The 14,896-nt window shown below is 52.1% G+C and overlaps 1 protein-coding gene across 1 annotated transcript in view; it reads left to right on the top strand.

Moving 5' to 3' along the window:
- Window positions 1–14,896, top strand: part of COL5A1 (collagen type V alpha 1 chain) — a 325,021-nt gene that overhangs the window by 261,065 nt on the left and 49,060 nt on the right. Inside the window, exons 39-48 of the mRNA XM_056859974.1 lie at window positions 888–995; window positions 1,592–1,681; window positions 1,794–1,847; window positions 3,214–3,321; window positions 10,704–10,811; window positions 11,633–11,686; window positions 12,305–12,358; window positions 12,897–13,004; window positions 13,606–13,659; window positions 13,776–13,883. Coding sequence (XP_056715952.1) covers window positions 888–995; window positions 1,592–1,681; window positions 1,794–1,847; window positions 3,214–3,321; window positions 10,704–10,811; window positions 11,633–11,686; window positions 12,305–12,358; window positions 12,897–13,004; window positions 13,606–13,659; window positions 13,776–13,883 — 846 coding nt within the window. The remainder of the gene's footprint in view (window positions 1–887; window positions 996–1,591; window positions 1,682–1,793; window positions 1,848–3,213; window positions 3,322–10,703; window positions 10,812–11,632; window positions 11,687–12,304; window positions 12,359–12,896; window positions 13,005–13,605; window positions 13,660–13,775; window positions 13,884–14,896) is intronic.

Below are 14,896 nucleotides of genomic sequence, written 5' to 3'. Positions count from 1 at the left end.
ACCTTGGGTTTAGGATCACAACATAGTGAGGAAGTGTTGCTGCGCATGTCCCTTTCGCTGATCTTGTCCCCCTGACATATCTGCACAAACAGGTTTTTTGGGAAGTGCTTCAAACACCTGTTTGACCAGAGACTGGTTGTGCAAGAAGCCAAGGAATCTCTTCCAGACTCTCTTGATTGTCTCCCCAGCTGCTGCCTGTAGCTATTTAAATCCCTTCCTTCCCGTTTGTGGCCACATCCTTTGTTTTCAAGAACCAGGAATAAAGGGAAGAAGCTCTGAGTATATACAGAGTGCTTTCCTCCCCCATAACTTAACCGCTGCAGGATCCGGGTATCAGCCCAGAGCAGACAACAGGACTCCCGTGCCGGCCCAGCGCGTCTCTTTTCAGGAAACACAGTCAATAATTTTCTGTGAAATTCTGAAAGAGGCACTCCTGTACCCCACTGCTAAATCTTACACCAATTCTCCATACCTGAGTGTGTCCAGCCACACTGCCAGAGAGACTAGTGGGTTTGGGTACATTGTGGCCAAGGGGCCTTTATTGTTAACTCTCCTAACAATTAATATGCATCCCCAACCAGGGAGCCATGCATTTAGTTAGATTTGTTCTTTACTGACGTGTCTTCGGCTTGGCAAAGTGGATATTACCTGCATGACTGTAGTTTTGTGCAGGCAAAATGTGATGTCTCCCCCATCCTAAGTATTATATTAAAGGGAAGGTTTCCGGCACCTGAAAACTTAGTTGGTAGGTGCAGATTGCACTCCCCCTTTGATCTGTCTGTGAATTTGCTCTGGGTGGTCCAGGATAATGTTTGGAAGGCAACTAATCCCCACCACCCTTCTGTTGCCCGTGTGCCTCTACCTCCCTTCTTCCTACTTTCTTGCAGGGTCCCACTGGAGAGACGGGTCCAATGGGTGAACGTGGCCACCCAGGGCCTCCAGGGCCACCAGGTGAACAGGGACTTCCTGGGCTGGCTGGAAAGGAAGGCACAAAGGTGTGTGTGTGTGTGGGGGGGAAGAGCGCTTTCATTGACAGGGTGTTTGGGAGACCTGGAGCTGTTTGTAGTTAAGGAAAGGTGTTCCAGAAGCTGAGTGGAAGCACCATTAAGGAATGAGTTTTTACAACCTCAGCCATCCTATTTGGTGGATTGGAGGTTGAGCAACAGAATAATACTATCCAATAGCTCCTTCTTTCCCTTAAGTGATTTTTCTTTCTCTTGGGGGAGCCAGAACGATTGGTGCTTGGATTTCATGATGCTTCCACTGTCAAAGCAAAGATTACGCCCCTGTTAATTTAAAGATCTTCTCCCCAACGAGGGAGGTCTCCTCTCTCCAGAAACGCACTGTTGAAATACCCCTGGCAGTTCTTCTTTTTAACTTGAACTGTTGGGGGCTGTTCTTTTAAACCATATGTTATTTTAAAGTGAAACTGGGAAAATGTTAACTTGGATTTGTGTCTTGTATTTATTGTGTGATCCATTTGGAGGACTTCATCCGAGAAGTGGAGTAGAAATAAAGTAAGTGCAGTCCATGAACCAATGAGCCAGTGGGCTGTGGGTGGCCACTGAGTCTGCTGCACTTGTCATTGCAGGGTGACCCCGGCCCCAGCGGCCTTCCAGGGAAAGACGGCCCCCCCGGCCTGAGAGGGTTTCCCGGCGACAGAGGTCTTCCTGGCCCCCTTGTAAGTCATGTGCTGTTGCATGCACCTTCCCAGCAGCATCTCTTCCTTTCTGCCATGTTTCTTTTTGGCAACTGGATGGTGACTTCTTTCTCTGCCTCTTTGTGCCCTGCAGGGACCTGTGGGCTTGAAGGGCAGTGAAGGTCCCCCCGGCCCTCCTGGCCCCGCGGTAAGTGAAAGCCTTTCTTACCCAGAATCTTCACGCTCAGTCTGGAGTTCCCTGCAGCAAGGGTTTTTTTGGGTGGGGGAGCTCTCACTCATTCTGGCTTGCGACCTCTGGGGTATCTGAAGAACTGCCTTCTTCCACGTGTTCCTGCCCAGGGATTAAGGTCACAGGGATACACACTCCTTCCTGTCCCACCAATCAAAGAAGCTTGTCAAGAGAAGGCCGTGTTGGTGGCAGCCCCATGATTATGGAACAATCTCCCCAGGCAGGTGCCCCTGACCGTCACGATCTGGATCTCCAGGAGGCAGTCGAAGATGGTTTTATTTAGGACTGCATTGGACTAATCTAGTTTTCATTTCTTGGCAGTCCTAACTGAGATTTTAAACTGTGGTGTTGTATTTGTTTTTTAGAATTGTTGTTTCATTTACATTGTAAGCTGCCATAATAATGATGGTGATGATAACAACATCCTGCCCTCCTCCTGCTGAAGAAGGGCTCAGGGTGGATCACAATATGAAATGTATCAATAATTTATGAAACAATAATAATTGCATAAATTAAACAAAACCAAAGCATCACAACAAGACTACTTCAATACCCTCCCCAGTACTAACCAGCATCTATACAATACTATAAGCGATATTTAATTAATTAATTTATTTATTAGATTTATATCCCGCCCTATCCCTATATTGGGGAGGTTCCACAAGGAAGAGAGATGGATAATAAATGTTTTAAATAAATTAAATATAAATATTCTCAACCCCAGCCAGCCCTAGAATCTGCACTGGGCCACCGCCTCAACCGCTGCAGGTGGGAGCCTCAGCCTCCGCCTCCCCCACTGTCCTCTCACCACTTCCAGATTTTCAAAATATGCCCTTAATTTTCTGAAGGTGAAGGGACCACTCGTGATATTTCTCCATAGCGGATTTTGGCCTAGTCTGTTTCCATCCATTTCTCTGGGCACAGCCACATTACTGACTTAAGCTGAGTTAAAGGTTAAAACTACCCCTCGGGAAACCCTCGGAACTGTGGTTCTCTGGGCAAAAGGGGTAAGAATTACTAACAAAAGGCTTCTTGGCACCCTCATACTTCCCAGGACTCTCCAATGGAAGCCATGGCAAAACCAGCACTTGTTTGTGGTTTAGCCAGGGCTCATATTTCCTAAATTTGTAGTTGACACCAAACAGGAGATTGGGCTTTCCCCAAGGTGCTTTCCTCCATGCCGTCTCCTGCATGCAGCTCATTGAAGACCTCTGGGTCTCTCTGGAGGCCACACTCCCTTTCCTCACACCTTCCTCCTCGCAAGTGTTGCCCAGATGTTGAGCTTCCCCCCCCCCCCCGTTCTTCTTGTTGTCTTTCCTTGCAGGGCTCTCCTGGTGAGCGAGGTCCTGCTGGAGCAGCTGGCCCAATTGGTCTTCCAGGGCGGCCTGGGCCCCAAGGGCCACCCGGCCCTGCCGGCGAGAAAGGAGCCCCGGTAAGCCTTCTGTTTCATGGGGGCGCAGGGCCAGCCCGAGGGCATTTGCAGTTTGCCTGGGGTATCAGTGCTGCTCAGGGTGCCAGAGAGGCAGAGAGGTGGTGGGATGCAGCTCCTCAGGGTGCCAATGCAGGGATACCGGGGCTTGTACAGACTGGGGCGGGGCGGGGGACTACACCGAGTTCAGCTGGGAGGGTGTTCTCTGCAACTGGAGGCCCTGAACTGGGGCCTAACCCTAACCTGGCGCCAGAGCCTGCGTCCCTAAGGTATGGCCATATGAAGACCACAGCTCCATCTAGCACAGCATTGCTGCCAAGAGACTGGGGCAGAGGAAGATGGTCCCTTCTGCCAGAGATCCTTGGCATGGGAGATGTTGCTGGGGAATGAACCTGGGACCTTCTGCCTGCAAAAGCACTGGCTTTGCCACTGAGCCATGGCTCCTCTGGCATCATGCAAGAGCACGGCTGCAGGCTTTTGCTCACCAACATACAAAGATTTATCCTGTGTCGTCCACTCCTTGGTCCATTAGCTGCCCCTCAGTATTGTCCTCCGTGGCTGTCAGTGGTGCTCCAGAAGCCCAGGCACAGAAAGGTCCTTCCTAGCAGCTGCTGCTGAAGGACTGGAGAGGCTGAGGCTTCATTCAGGAAACTTCTTTTTACTGGAAATAATGAGGATGCGGTCTGAAAAGGGTCCGTAGGCTACAGTAGGCTAATGATGCTTCGGTGAGAAGGTACGTTCATCCAGCAGAGGATTCTTTTGTCTCTGACAGGTCTTCAGAGGTGAAGCTTCTTGTTCTGACCAGGACAAGGCCCAGGAAGCTTCCGGGATTTTCGTATGACCAAAATAACCAGCAAAGTCTTGCGGCACCTTAAACCCTGGCACGCTTATTATGGCATGAGCCAAAGCCCACTTCGTCAGATGCATTAAAACATTATATTTGGTTGGTAGAGAACATGATACTCGGGGCTGCAAACAGCAGCAGGGCAGGGACAGGGAGTGGGAAGAGTGAGGACCACGGGAGTCCAGCCGGATTTCCCCTCCCAGGCCAAGGCATGCTGCATCACACTGCCGCGCACAGGGTGGAAAGCAGATCGAGTACAGAGGATTTCCAGCCAGCCAGCCGGGCTAGCTTGTAGCATGAAAATAAAGCCGGGTCCAGCAGCGCCTTATAGACAAACAGCATATTCCCTCCAGCAGAAGCAATTGTGGGTCAGACCTCACTTCCTCTGCTGCAGAGCGGATGTGGACTGCTGGGTTGGCAGAGCAGTATAAGTCTGGATAGCGTGCTTAAATCTGTACAGAGCCACTATTCTTTAGCCAGGCCCGGGGCATCCTTCTCTTCTCCAAGCAGCCTCATGAGCTTCTGCACCACAGCATTTTAATATCAGCTGAACAGGCCTTTTATCTGGCCCCTAACTGGTCGCTGCAAGGGCAGCTCTGTGGCTGCAGATAATTGAGTGATGCTCCAAGACCGGGGCACCTCTAATACTCTGCCCATGCAGCAGGAGGCAAAACGTGCAGAGTTGTTAGTTTGGGTCGTCCCTCTCCCCTCCCCCACTTTCCTTAGGCTAGCAAGGAAAGAAATGTTTAAGCAGCGGCTTCCAGACTCTAGCCACTCTGGGGTATTCTTCACGGAGATTTGCTTCTGTTTCGATGCTGACTTGCGTCGGAGGCAAATGTTGGTTATTCACTGCAGATCCGTGTTTTCCCCCACTGAGCAAAATAAGCCGGGCTAAAAGAGAGGCAATCCAAACCACTTCTGAGCCGTACTTTCCAGTAGAAGAGCGTTTTCTTGCTCGGATGCCCATGAAAAAATGTTTGCTTCGCTCCCCGGGATGTCTCCTTTCTCCTCCCCCCAAGAACGGTGATTGGCTGGGGGAGTTGCCACTCTAACAGCATCGCACCAGCAGGAGGGAGACCCAAAGCAGACTGGCTGCCCCTCTTCAGAAGGGTGATGGGGGTTTTGGCTTGGATCTGCCACTCTCAGGATGCCCCCCCAACACACACACACATAAGATCGCACCGGCAGGAGGGAGACCCAGAGCAGACTGGCTGCCCCTCTTCAGAAGGGTGATGGGGGTTTTGGCTTGGATCTGCCGCTCTCAGGATACGCCCCCAACACACACACACATAGGATCGCACCGGCAGGAGGGAGACCCAAAGCAGACTGGCTGCCCCTCTTCAGAAGGGTGATGGGGGTTTTGGCTTGGATCTGCCGCTCTCAGGATGCCCCCCCCAACACACACACACACAGGATCGCACCGGCTGGAGGGAGACCCAGAGCAGACTGGCTGCCCCTCTTCAGAAGGGTGATGGGGGTTTTGGCTTGGATCTGCCGCTCTCAGGATGCCCCCCCCCAAACACACACACACACACAGGATCGCACCGGCTGGAGGGAGACCCAGAGCAGACTGGCTGCCCCTCTTCAGAAGGGTGATGGGGTTTTTGGCTTGGATCTGCCGCTCTCAGGATGCCCCCCCCCCAAACACACACACACACACACACACACACAGGATCGCACCGGCTGGAGGGAGACCCAGAGCAGACTGGCTGCCCCTCTTCAGAAGGGTGATGGGGGTTTTGGCTTGGATCTGCCGCTCTCAGGATGCCTCCCCCCCAAACACACACACAGGATCGCACCGGCTGGAGGGAGACCCAGAGCAGACTGGCTGCCCCTCTTCAGAAGGGTGATGGGGGGTTTGGCTTGGATCTGCCGCTCTCAGGATGCCCCCCCCCCCAACACACACACAGGATCGCACCGGCTGGAGGGAGACCCAGAGCAGACTGGCTGCCCCTCTTCAGAAGGGTGATGGGGGGTTTTGGCTTGGATCTGCCGCTCTCAGGATGCCCCCTCCAACACACACATAGGATCGCACCGGCAGGAGGGAGACCCAAAGCAGACTGGCTGCCCCTCTTCAGAAGGGTGATGGGGTTTTGGCTTGGATCTGCCGCTCTCAGGATGCCCCCCCCAAAACACACACACACACACACACACACACAGGATTGCACCGGCTGGAGGGAGACCCAGAGCAGACTGGCTGCCCCTCTTCAGAAGGGTGATGGGGGGTTTTGGCTTGGATCTGCCGCTCTCAGGATGCCCCCTCCAACACACACATAGGATCGCACCGGCAGGAGGGAGACCCAAAGCAGACTGGCTGCCCCTCTTCAGAAGGGTGATGGGGTTTTGGCTTGGATCTGCCGCTCTCAGGATGCCCCCCCCAAAACACACACACACACACAGGATTGCACCGGCTGGAGGGAGACCCAGAGCAGACTGGCTGCCCCTCTTCAGAAGGGTGATGGGGGGTTTTGGCTTGGATCTGCCGCTCTCAGGATGCCCCCTCCAACACACACATAGGATCGCACCGGCAGGAGGGAGACCCAAAGCAGACTGGCTGCCCCTCTTCAGAAGGGTGATGGGGTTTTGGCTTGGATCTGCCGCTCTCAGGATGCCCCCCCCAAAACACACACACACACACAGGATTGCACCGGCTGGAGGGAGACCCAGAGCAGACTGGCTGCCCCTCTTCAGAAGGGTGATGGGGGTTTTGGCTTGAATTTCCTGCTCTCAGGATACCCCCCCCCCCAACACACACGCACACAGGATCATGGGAAGAGTGGGTGGAATTAGGCGGATTTGGAGCGGTGAGTCATGAGCGGCAGCAGACGTAAGCAGCGCAGAGAAGTGCGCTGTTTCTCCCGTGAAAAATTGAAAATGCCTCGGGATTGGGGGGGGAGAATCTGCGCTGCCATGAAAAAGCTATTTAAATCAGTTTATTGTTTGCTCCGATTCGAAACCGAAGCAAAATCCACCGTGAAGAATACCCCTCTGTGTTAGCTAGGTTAAAATATAGGAACCCCCCCCCCCCGCTTCCTAGATCTCTATCCTTTTACTCCCTCTTGAAGGAAGGAAATGTGCCTTTGTAGCCTGCTGTCCAGTTTGAATCCAGACCTGTTGGCTGTGAGGAATCTCGGCTGGGCCATTGGGAGGTCAACCCAGAGCGTTGGGCTCGTTCCCCCCCCCCCCCCGTGTATTCTTGCCAGCTGAGGCTGTTTGGGAAACCACAACAAATAGTCCTGACTGGAACCACAGCTTGTCTTCTGCTAAGACAGAGAACTCCGTGCTTTCTCTATCCCAACAGCCCCGTGAGTTCAGCAGATCACAGGTCAAGCAGCAACACTTGCAGTCTGGCAGAAGAGCTTCTTTCAGGGGCTCTGCTGTTTCCCCAGGAGAACAGAGGACCAGCACGCTCCCTGACGCCCAGTAGGGCCACTTCTCATGCCCACTAGGGGCTTGTTTCCAGCAACTGGGTGCTGTCTGGTGACTGGCAAGCACAGATGCGTGGATAAGGATGACATTTGTCCAGTGAAATGCCCCAAAGCTTGTGAATCATTCTCGGGGCAGGTTGCCTCACGCAGCTCCAGGGATTCCCATGAGCACCAGCTGCTCATTCAAGTGCATCATCCGTTGGGCAGTCAGGGATGGGACCTGTTCTACAAGGTCAGGGTTTGTTCCATTTTTTTCCTAGGTTATCTCCAAATTGGGGGTGTGTGCTCTACTGCAGATCTGAAGTGGCTGAGCAAATCATGTGGTAGAAGCATTTCAGGATGCACACATTTACAGTGGAGGTACTAAATTGATGGAATTTTCATTCTTCCGTCAGCCTCTCCAGGGATTATCTGCATGTTCCAATTGGTAGTCAGCCAAGGGGGAAACCTGTACTTCTCTTACTACAACCGATACTTCCAGAATAGAGCTTTGCCATTCAGGCTGTTCTGAGTGCTCGCACAGTTGTGACCAAGATAGTGGCAGTCGTGGCGATGGGGCCCAGGGCCCACTTCTGGGTGACGCGCCCGTTCCCCCTGCAGGAGCCTTCAGGGCCTGGTGGATGGGCAGGCCACTCCATCTCTCTCCAGGAAGCAGGGTGCTTGTCAATGGGGATGAGTTCTCTCAGCCTGACATAGTGTCTGGAAGACTTCAGAATAGACCTGGATGTGGTGCAGTACAAGATGACCCCTCTTGGATGAATGGCCAAGAAAGATCTCAGATCTCTGCCCAAAAGGAGAATTAATTGAGGAAGCAGTTCTTCACCTGGCATTTTTTAGAATTGCCATTTGTTCACATTGGGTCCCATCAGAGGATGCTTCTGTAGTCACATATCATTAACAAACCCATCTCCAACGGTGTTCTGTCGTGCTTTGCTGTGGCTGGCTCAGAGAAGGTGGCGTTTTACACGTGGGGACTGGCTGGGTGGTTTCCCTGTTGCTTCTGCTGCAGCTGCTCATACGGTGCAGGGAGGGCAGAGGCGTCCACAGAGCAGGTTGTGCCCTGGTAGGGTTTTTTTTTTTTTTAAGTGTATCAGGTTCTCTGAGTCCCCAGCTTGCTTGCTTTTCTTTTTAAAAGTAAGTCTCTAGCCCATTTTGTTGTGGAGATATGCCTTTTTCCATATATGCCTGCAAAAAATGGGCTAGAGACTTACTTTAAAAAAAAATGAAAACTGGGAATCCAGAGAACTGGATGTATATTTTAGTTTATCGATATAATGCTATTAATTTCCAATTTAAACAAAAAGAAAACCCCTCTGCAGGAAATGGCTGCTGTGTGGGCGGGACATCCAAACTTTCCCGCCCACGCAGCAGCCCCCCCCCCCAGCTTTGCTGCTGCTTCCCCCAAACATTTGAAGCAAAGTAGGTTTGAGAAAAATTGAAGAAAAGCCAGGGAAACCCCAGGGGGGTGTGCATGAATGCGCTCGGGACAAATATGCTGTGTGGAAACAGCCTCTGCTGCAGGGAATGGGTCTTCTACCACCCAGAAGGACTCTGTCATCCATGGAAATTAATGTGCTAGGCTTTGGAGCTGCCTCAAAGCACCATGTCACCCAAGGGGTGTGGTCTCAGGAATCTTGCCTGTCTAGACTTTATGCCTATCAGTATAGCTCTACTCACCTTCCAGAAGCGGACTCTAGACTATCGCGTCCTTGACAGGATAGACCTCTTCAGGAAGCTTACATCAGTTAGTAGGGGGTACATGTTCCCTGTTAAACAGCTGAGGGACCCTCCCTTATGGCTGCAGAATGCCTCTTTCATGGATTTGCCAAAACAGAGGCAGCAGGATTTCAGTTCAGGAACTGGAGTGGGCTCTGCACATCTTCCAAGGACTAGTTCAGCCTTCACACAACAATATTTTGAAAACAGTTTTAGTGTTTGGATGCCACAAGGAGAGCTGCTTTTGAGACGCTGCGTCCATCAGGCCGGTTGTGTGGCTCCCCACCAGATCCACTGCTGCTGAAGGGTCTGGAAAGGACAAGGTCTGGGTGTGGAAATTCTCCTTGTGGGGCCAGCTAGCCTCAGAAGCCCAGGATCTTTTCAGGATATCCCGGTAACGACAAAGCGCATTGCCAAAGGGGGGATCTGCCTCGGCATCCAGGACGCCCTGCTCAGCTGCAGGTGTTCCCACTGACAAAAGGAGGCGAGCTCTCCCACTGGTGTGGTGTGTTGTTGTCTAGGAGGTTCTGTATCTCTGAGAGACAAGGTCATTACTATGGAGATAGATCACGATGGGCAGCCATGTTAGTCTTTCTGTAGCAGTAGAAAGAGCAAGAGTCCAGCAGCACCTTAAAGGCTAACAACATTTCTGGCAGGGTAGGAGCTTTCGTGACCCACAGCTCTCTTCTTCAGGTCATTACTGATGAGCTTATCTCATGTATTGTAGGGGACATGGGCAGGACTTGGGGAGTATGAAGAGATCCAGGAGTTTTTGCCTTTTGTGTAGGTGTCTTAACTGAGCATCCACGCACTAAAGAGGCAAGCAGCTGCTGCGAGCAGCATCTGGGATGTAGAAAGGCAGGAGTGGGGCTCAGTTTCTAGCTGCCTGCTCATTTGTAGGCTCTTAGTTCACCTGCAGATTGCTGACCTGGAATTTGAGGTGAGCCCTTGATGGCTTCCCCCTTGGTGGTGTTCCTCTTTTTGCTCCTGGCAAGGAGTGTACTTCAGGTTTTCACTTTCAAAAACAGATTTGCTTGTTGCTGTCACCAGCTGACCGTCAGGAAAAGAGCTGGCACAAGCTGGAGAGAGTTCATTTCCCCTTGTCTTTTTTGATAGTCAGCTGAGGTCAGGAAATAAGAGGCCCTGCCTGGGTCTCTTCATGACAGTGCTTGGCTAAGAAGGTCCAGCAGCATGGGGACTATCTTGTTCAGGCTTAGGAGAGCTTGCAGAAAAACTTCTTGCAGGGTAACAGCCCATTCCACTATCTTTGGAAGGGGCTGCCCTAGAAGATCTACATTTCTGCCAGGAGCCATGGAGAACATTCATAGTAAGAAATCTCCATTAACTTGCAGAGGAAAAGTTGGTTGACGGTGATGGAATTTTGTTGTTCTTTTTAGGGTGAGAAAGGGCCTCAAGGTCCAGCAGGTCGTGATGGTATCCAAGGTCCAGTAGGGCTTCCTGGCCCAGCAGGTCCAGTTGGCCCACCAGGAGAAGATGGAGACAAGGTGGGAGAATCTGCAGTTTGGGTGTGTGTTGTGCGGGGAGATCCCTGGGCAAAGGAGCTCGTTTCATACACTGAGGTGCTTCCTGGGAACCAAGGCTTCTGCCTGGCCTCCAGACCATGAGGCTTGCAGAGGGAGCAGTGGTCAGACAAAGGTCTGGCTTGGTTCTCCTCCTCCAGATGAACAGGGGCAAGATGGTTCTGAGGCATCAGCCAGGTGAGCTTGACTTTACATAGCAGTTTCCATTTTGCCTCTTGTTCCTTACCCTCTCAAGTCCAAGACAGTTGTGTGTTGGAATGTCCAATTGAGAACAGAATGGTACAGGGTAGGCTTGCTCGAACTGACCCCAATCTTCACCACAGCCGGATGGACAGAGGCTGTGTGTTGCACATCCTGTATGCCCAAACCTGTTTGTTCTTATGTGGACCACTCTTTCCTGGATGAAAGGCCAAGGAAGGTCTCTACGTTAGGAAAATGGACAGAGCTGCATCCCCTTGACGGGCACCATTTGAAAATCTTATCAAGAGTTTTCTGTAGATTAATCTCCGAAGCAAGAGCTTCCAAATGGGCCTTGAACTTTCACTTCAGGAAAAAAACTCTTCCAAAAAGTGATGTGTAGATTTCAGCTTTCCTTTTCCAGACCAGGGAGGCCAGCAGAAATGATGATCCAGTCAATGACAGGCCTGGTAGGGCTGCGAATGCAGCCGTTGAGCCCCGTTCTGTGCTCTTTGCTCAAAGTCTTTCTGGGTGTTGTGTCAGGAAGTTCTGCACTGGCCATCAAGTATGTGCAGAGGGATCTTTGATGGCATTTTCCTGTTTGGCAGGGTGAAATTGGTGAGCCAGGGCAGAAGGGCGGCAAAGGTGACAAAGGGGAGCAGGTAAGGTGTGGCTTTGGGGTGGGAAGTCTCATGTTTTCTTGGTGTGAAGACAATCCCCTTCCCCTTGTCTCCCCTCCCCTCAGAAGTGGGGGCTTTGCTGTCAGCCTGGGCAAAGTGGGAGTTCTGGGGCAACGGCTGACCTCTCAGTCCTCGCAAGGGGGGCTGGGTAAAAGAGAGTGTGGCGGCCCTGGAAGAGGAAGTCTTGAATCCAGGCATCGCCATGGCTGGCTCTCGGCATGAATAGGGAGCCCAGCTGCCCCACAGCAGGAGTCCAGTGGGGAGTGCCTGACTGCTTCTTCTGCATCCTCTGCAGTAAGGTTTCTTCCTTCCCATTCTGTTCCAGCTGCTGGCAAATTGGCTCCTTTCTTTGGGGCTCCCCACCCGCTCCTCATGGCCAGCTGATGAATGGTTGATGCTGGGGGAATCCCGGGGAGGGGGGGCATCTTGCCAGCTGCAGCAGAGCAGGATGTAGAAGTGCTGCAGGTGCGCAGTCCAAGGTGGAGCTGGCTTAGCCTTCTGCCACAGCTGACGGTGCAGGATTTTCCTCCAGTTTTCACCGTCCAGGGGCCCTTGTGCCTGCTCTGCTGTTTTATTGGGATGTGTCTTGTTTCTCGTCAGGGTCCTCCAGGTCCCACCGGTCCGCAGGGCCCAATCGGCCAACCAGGTCCAGCTGTAAGTATGGCTTCTGCTGTTAATCATGAGCTACCTTGCGAAATTTCCCTGGGAGTTACGCATATAAAGAAGAGAGGGAGAGGTGGGGCTTAACGTGAGCCAGGGCTCAGCCTAGGAATGAGCTGACTCGAGTCCTGGAATAGGTGACCATAATAGAAAAAGTGCCTCTGAGCAGGTGCATCGTGCCTTTCTCTCACCTCCGAGGAAGCTAGTCTCATTGGAAGAGAGCGTGTCTGCTGGGAAAGATAGCCTGGCTTCAGAGAGGCACCTTTCTCGTCAGCATTGAGGTCTTGTGTGGGGTAGAGGTGGGAAGGGGTGGATGTCTTCTCTCCCTCCGTTTGTTCCCTCTCCTGTTGGTCATTCCGTTGAGACGTGCTGCTTTTCAAGTCATCAGATTAAAAATTTCGCATGTTGGGTGGTGCTTCACTGTAGACAGTGGAGGGGCTGTGGTGGGGTGTGGATGGCTAGAAGGATTCCACTCAGCAGCGCTGGTCTGACAGATGTTGACTGCCCTTCTCCTCCTCCTTTTCCTTCTAAGGGAGCCGATGGGGAGCCTGGTCCTCGAGGGCAACAGGGTCTCTTTGGTCAGAAAGGGGATGAAGGGCCAAGGGGTTTTCCTGGCCCCCCAGGCCCGGTCGGCTTGCAGGTGAGTGTGGAGGGCCGCTAGAGTCTGCAGCAGAGCTCCTGTGGGCAACCTGTGCTGGGCTGTGGAGAGGGTTGAGGTCGGGAGTCTGTCCAAAGGAAGCCAGAGCAGGTCAGGTGCCCCTTGGAGAGCCCCGGGCTGCTGGCAGGCTCTGCTTGTGCCGCTTCTCACTGGCCTCGGCTTGCCAGAAAATGCTCAGTTTCTGATTTGCTGAGGAGCAGTCCGTGTCTGGCGGTTGGTGCAACGGCAGCAGCTTAAAGTTTTCCCTCTCAGCTCCCAGTAAGGCTGATAGCACGTCCGTGGCTTGCCACAGCAAGAGGCGGCCTATTGAACCTGAAGCAGCCCAGACCCCGCATGCCTCTACTGCTCCTGCTGTAGGGCCCTTTCTCACATGGCACAGCAGCAGTCCTGGGTTTGCCCCTGAGTGTCCTCAGCAGAGAGCCTTGGCCAGTCCTGGCCTCGCTGAATTAGCATGTACGACATTGCTACCACTCATACTTGGCACTGTAAAGTAAGTTCTTGTGATTTTGAAGGGTGCATCTGAATGAAGCAATCATGTGCAAAGGAGCCACAAATAAAAGCCCATCTAATTCTGCCTCTGCAGGGTTTACCGGGACCTCCTGGAGAGAAGGGAGAAACGGGTGACGTCGGACAAATGGTACATTTTGTTGTTGCTATTTTTTAAAATACCCCTTTCCCTGACGTACTGGTATTAGCAACTACTTCTGCATCAATAGAATGAACTTTCCAATCTTCTCCCCCCCTCCCCGAAAGGGTCCCCCGGGTCCCCCAGGACCAAGGGGTCCATCTGGATCTCCAGGAGCTGACGGGCCCCAAGGTCCACCCGGTGGGATTGGAAATCCTGGAGCTGTCGGTGAGAAGGTAAGGCGCCTTTGGCAGAAATGGACTGCAAAGAACTCATTTTGTTATGACAGTTTTTTGGGTTGGGGGGCCAGCTTAGGGCAAGTGAGCTGTGCTTTAATTGCTTGGAGCGAAAGACGGATTTGCATGGCAGAGCAAGGTGGAGCTGGGCGAGAGTTGCAAGCCAAGGGCAAGTCTGGCTTCAGAACTTTGAGGGCTGCAGGAGGAAGAGACCATTGGTGGTCTCCCTTAACCATCAAGGGTTCGAGAAGGCAGTCAAGTGTATTCTGCAAGTTGAATCATACAAGGAAGCAAATATGTTTTTATATTTGTTTATAATAACTTATATTCAGACTTTTCAGTTTAGAATTTTTCAGATAGTTTTCATACAACATAAAACCACTGCTCTTGGGATGCTTGTCTTGCCAGCAAGGGTGGAAAGGTCTGGATCAGGCACCCAGAAGAATCATAGAATCATAGAGTTGGAAGGGACCACCAGGGCCATCAAGTCCAACCCCCTGCACAATGCAGGAAATTCACAACTACCTCCCCCCCACACACCCCCAGTGACCAGAAGATGGCCAAGATGCCCTCCCTCTCATCATCTGCCTAAGGTTACAGAATCAGCATTGCCGACAGATGGCCATCTAACCTCTTCTTAAAAACCTCCAGGGAAGGAGAGCTTACCACCTCCTGAAAAAGCCTGTTCCACTGAGGAACCGCTCTAACTGTTAGAAAATTCTTCCTAATGTCTAGACAGAAACTCTTTTGATTTAATTTCAACCCGTTGGTTCTGGTCCGACCTTCTGGGGCAACAGAAAACAACTTGGCACCCTCCTCTATATGACAGCCCTTCAAGTTCTTGAAGATGGCTATCATAGCCCCTCTCAGTCTTCTCCTCTGCAGGCTAAACATACCCAGCTCCTTCAACCTTTCCTCATAGGACTTGGTCTCCAGACCCCTCACAATCTTTATTGCCCTCCTCTGGACACGTTCCAGCTTGTCTACAACTTTCTTAAATTGTGGTGCCCAAA

This window comes from Euleptes europaea, chromosome 14, assembly GCF_029931775.1.
Source record: "Euleptes europaea isolate rEulEur1 chromosome 14, rEulEur1.hap1, whole genome shotgun sequence".
Lineage (NCBI taxonomy): Eukaryota > Metazoa > Chordata > Lepidosauria > Squamata > Sphaerodactylidae > Euleptes > Euleptes europaea.
Note: the sequence above shows the minus strand (reverse complement) of the source record. Positions and strands in the feature narration are given on the sequence as shown.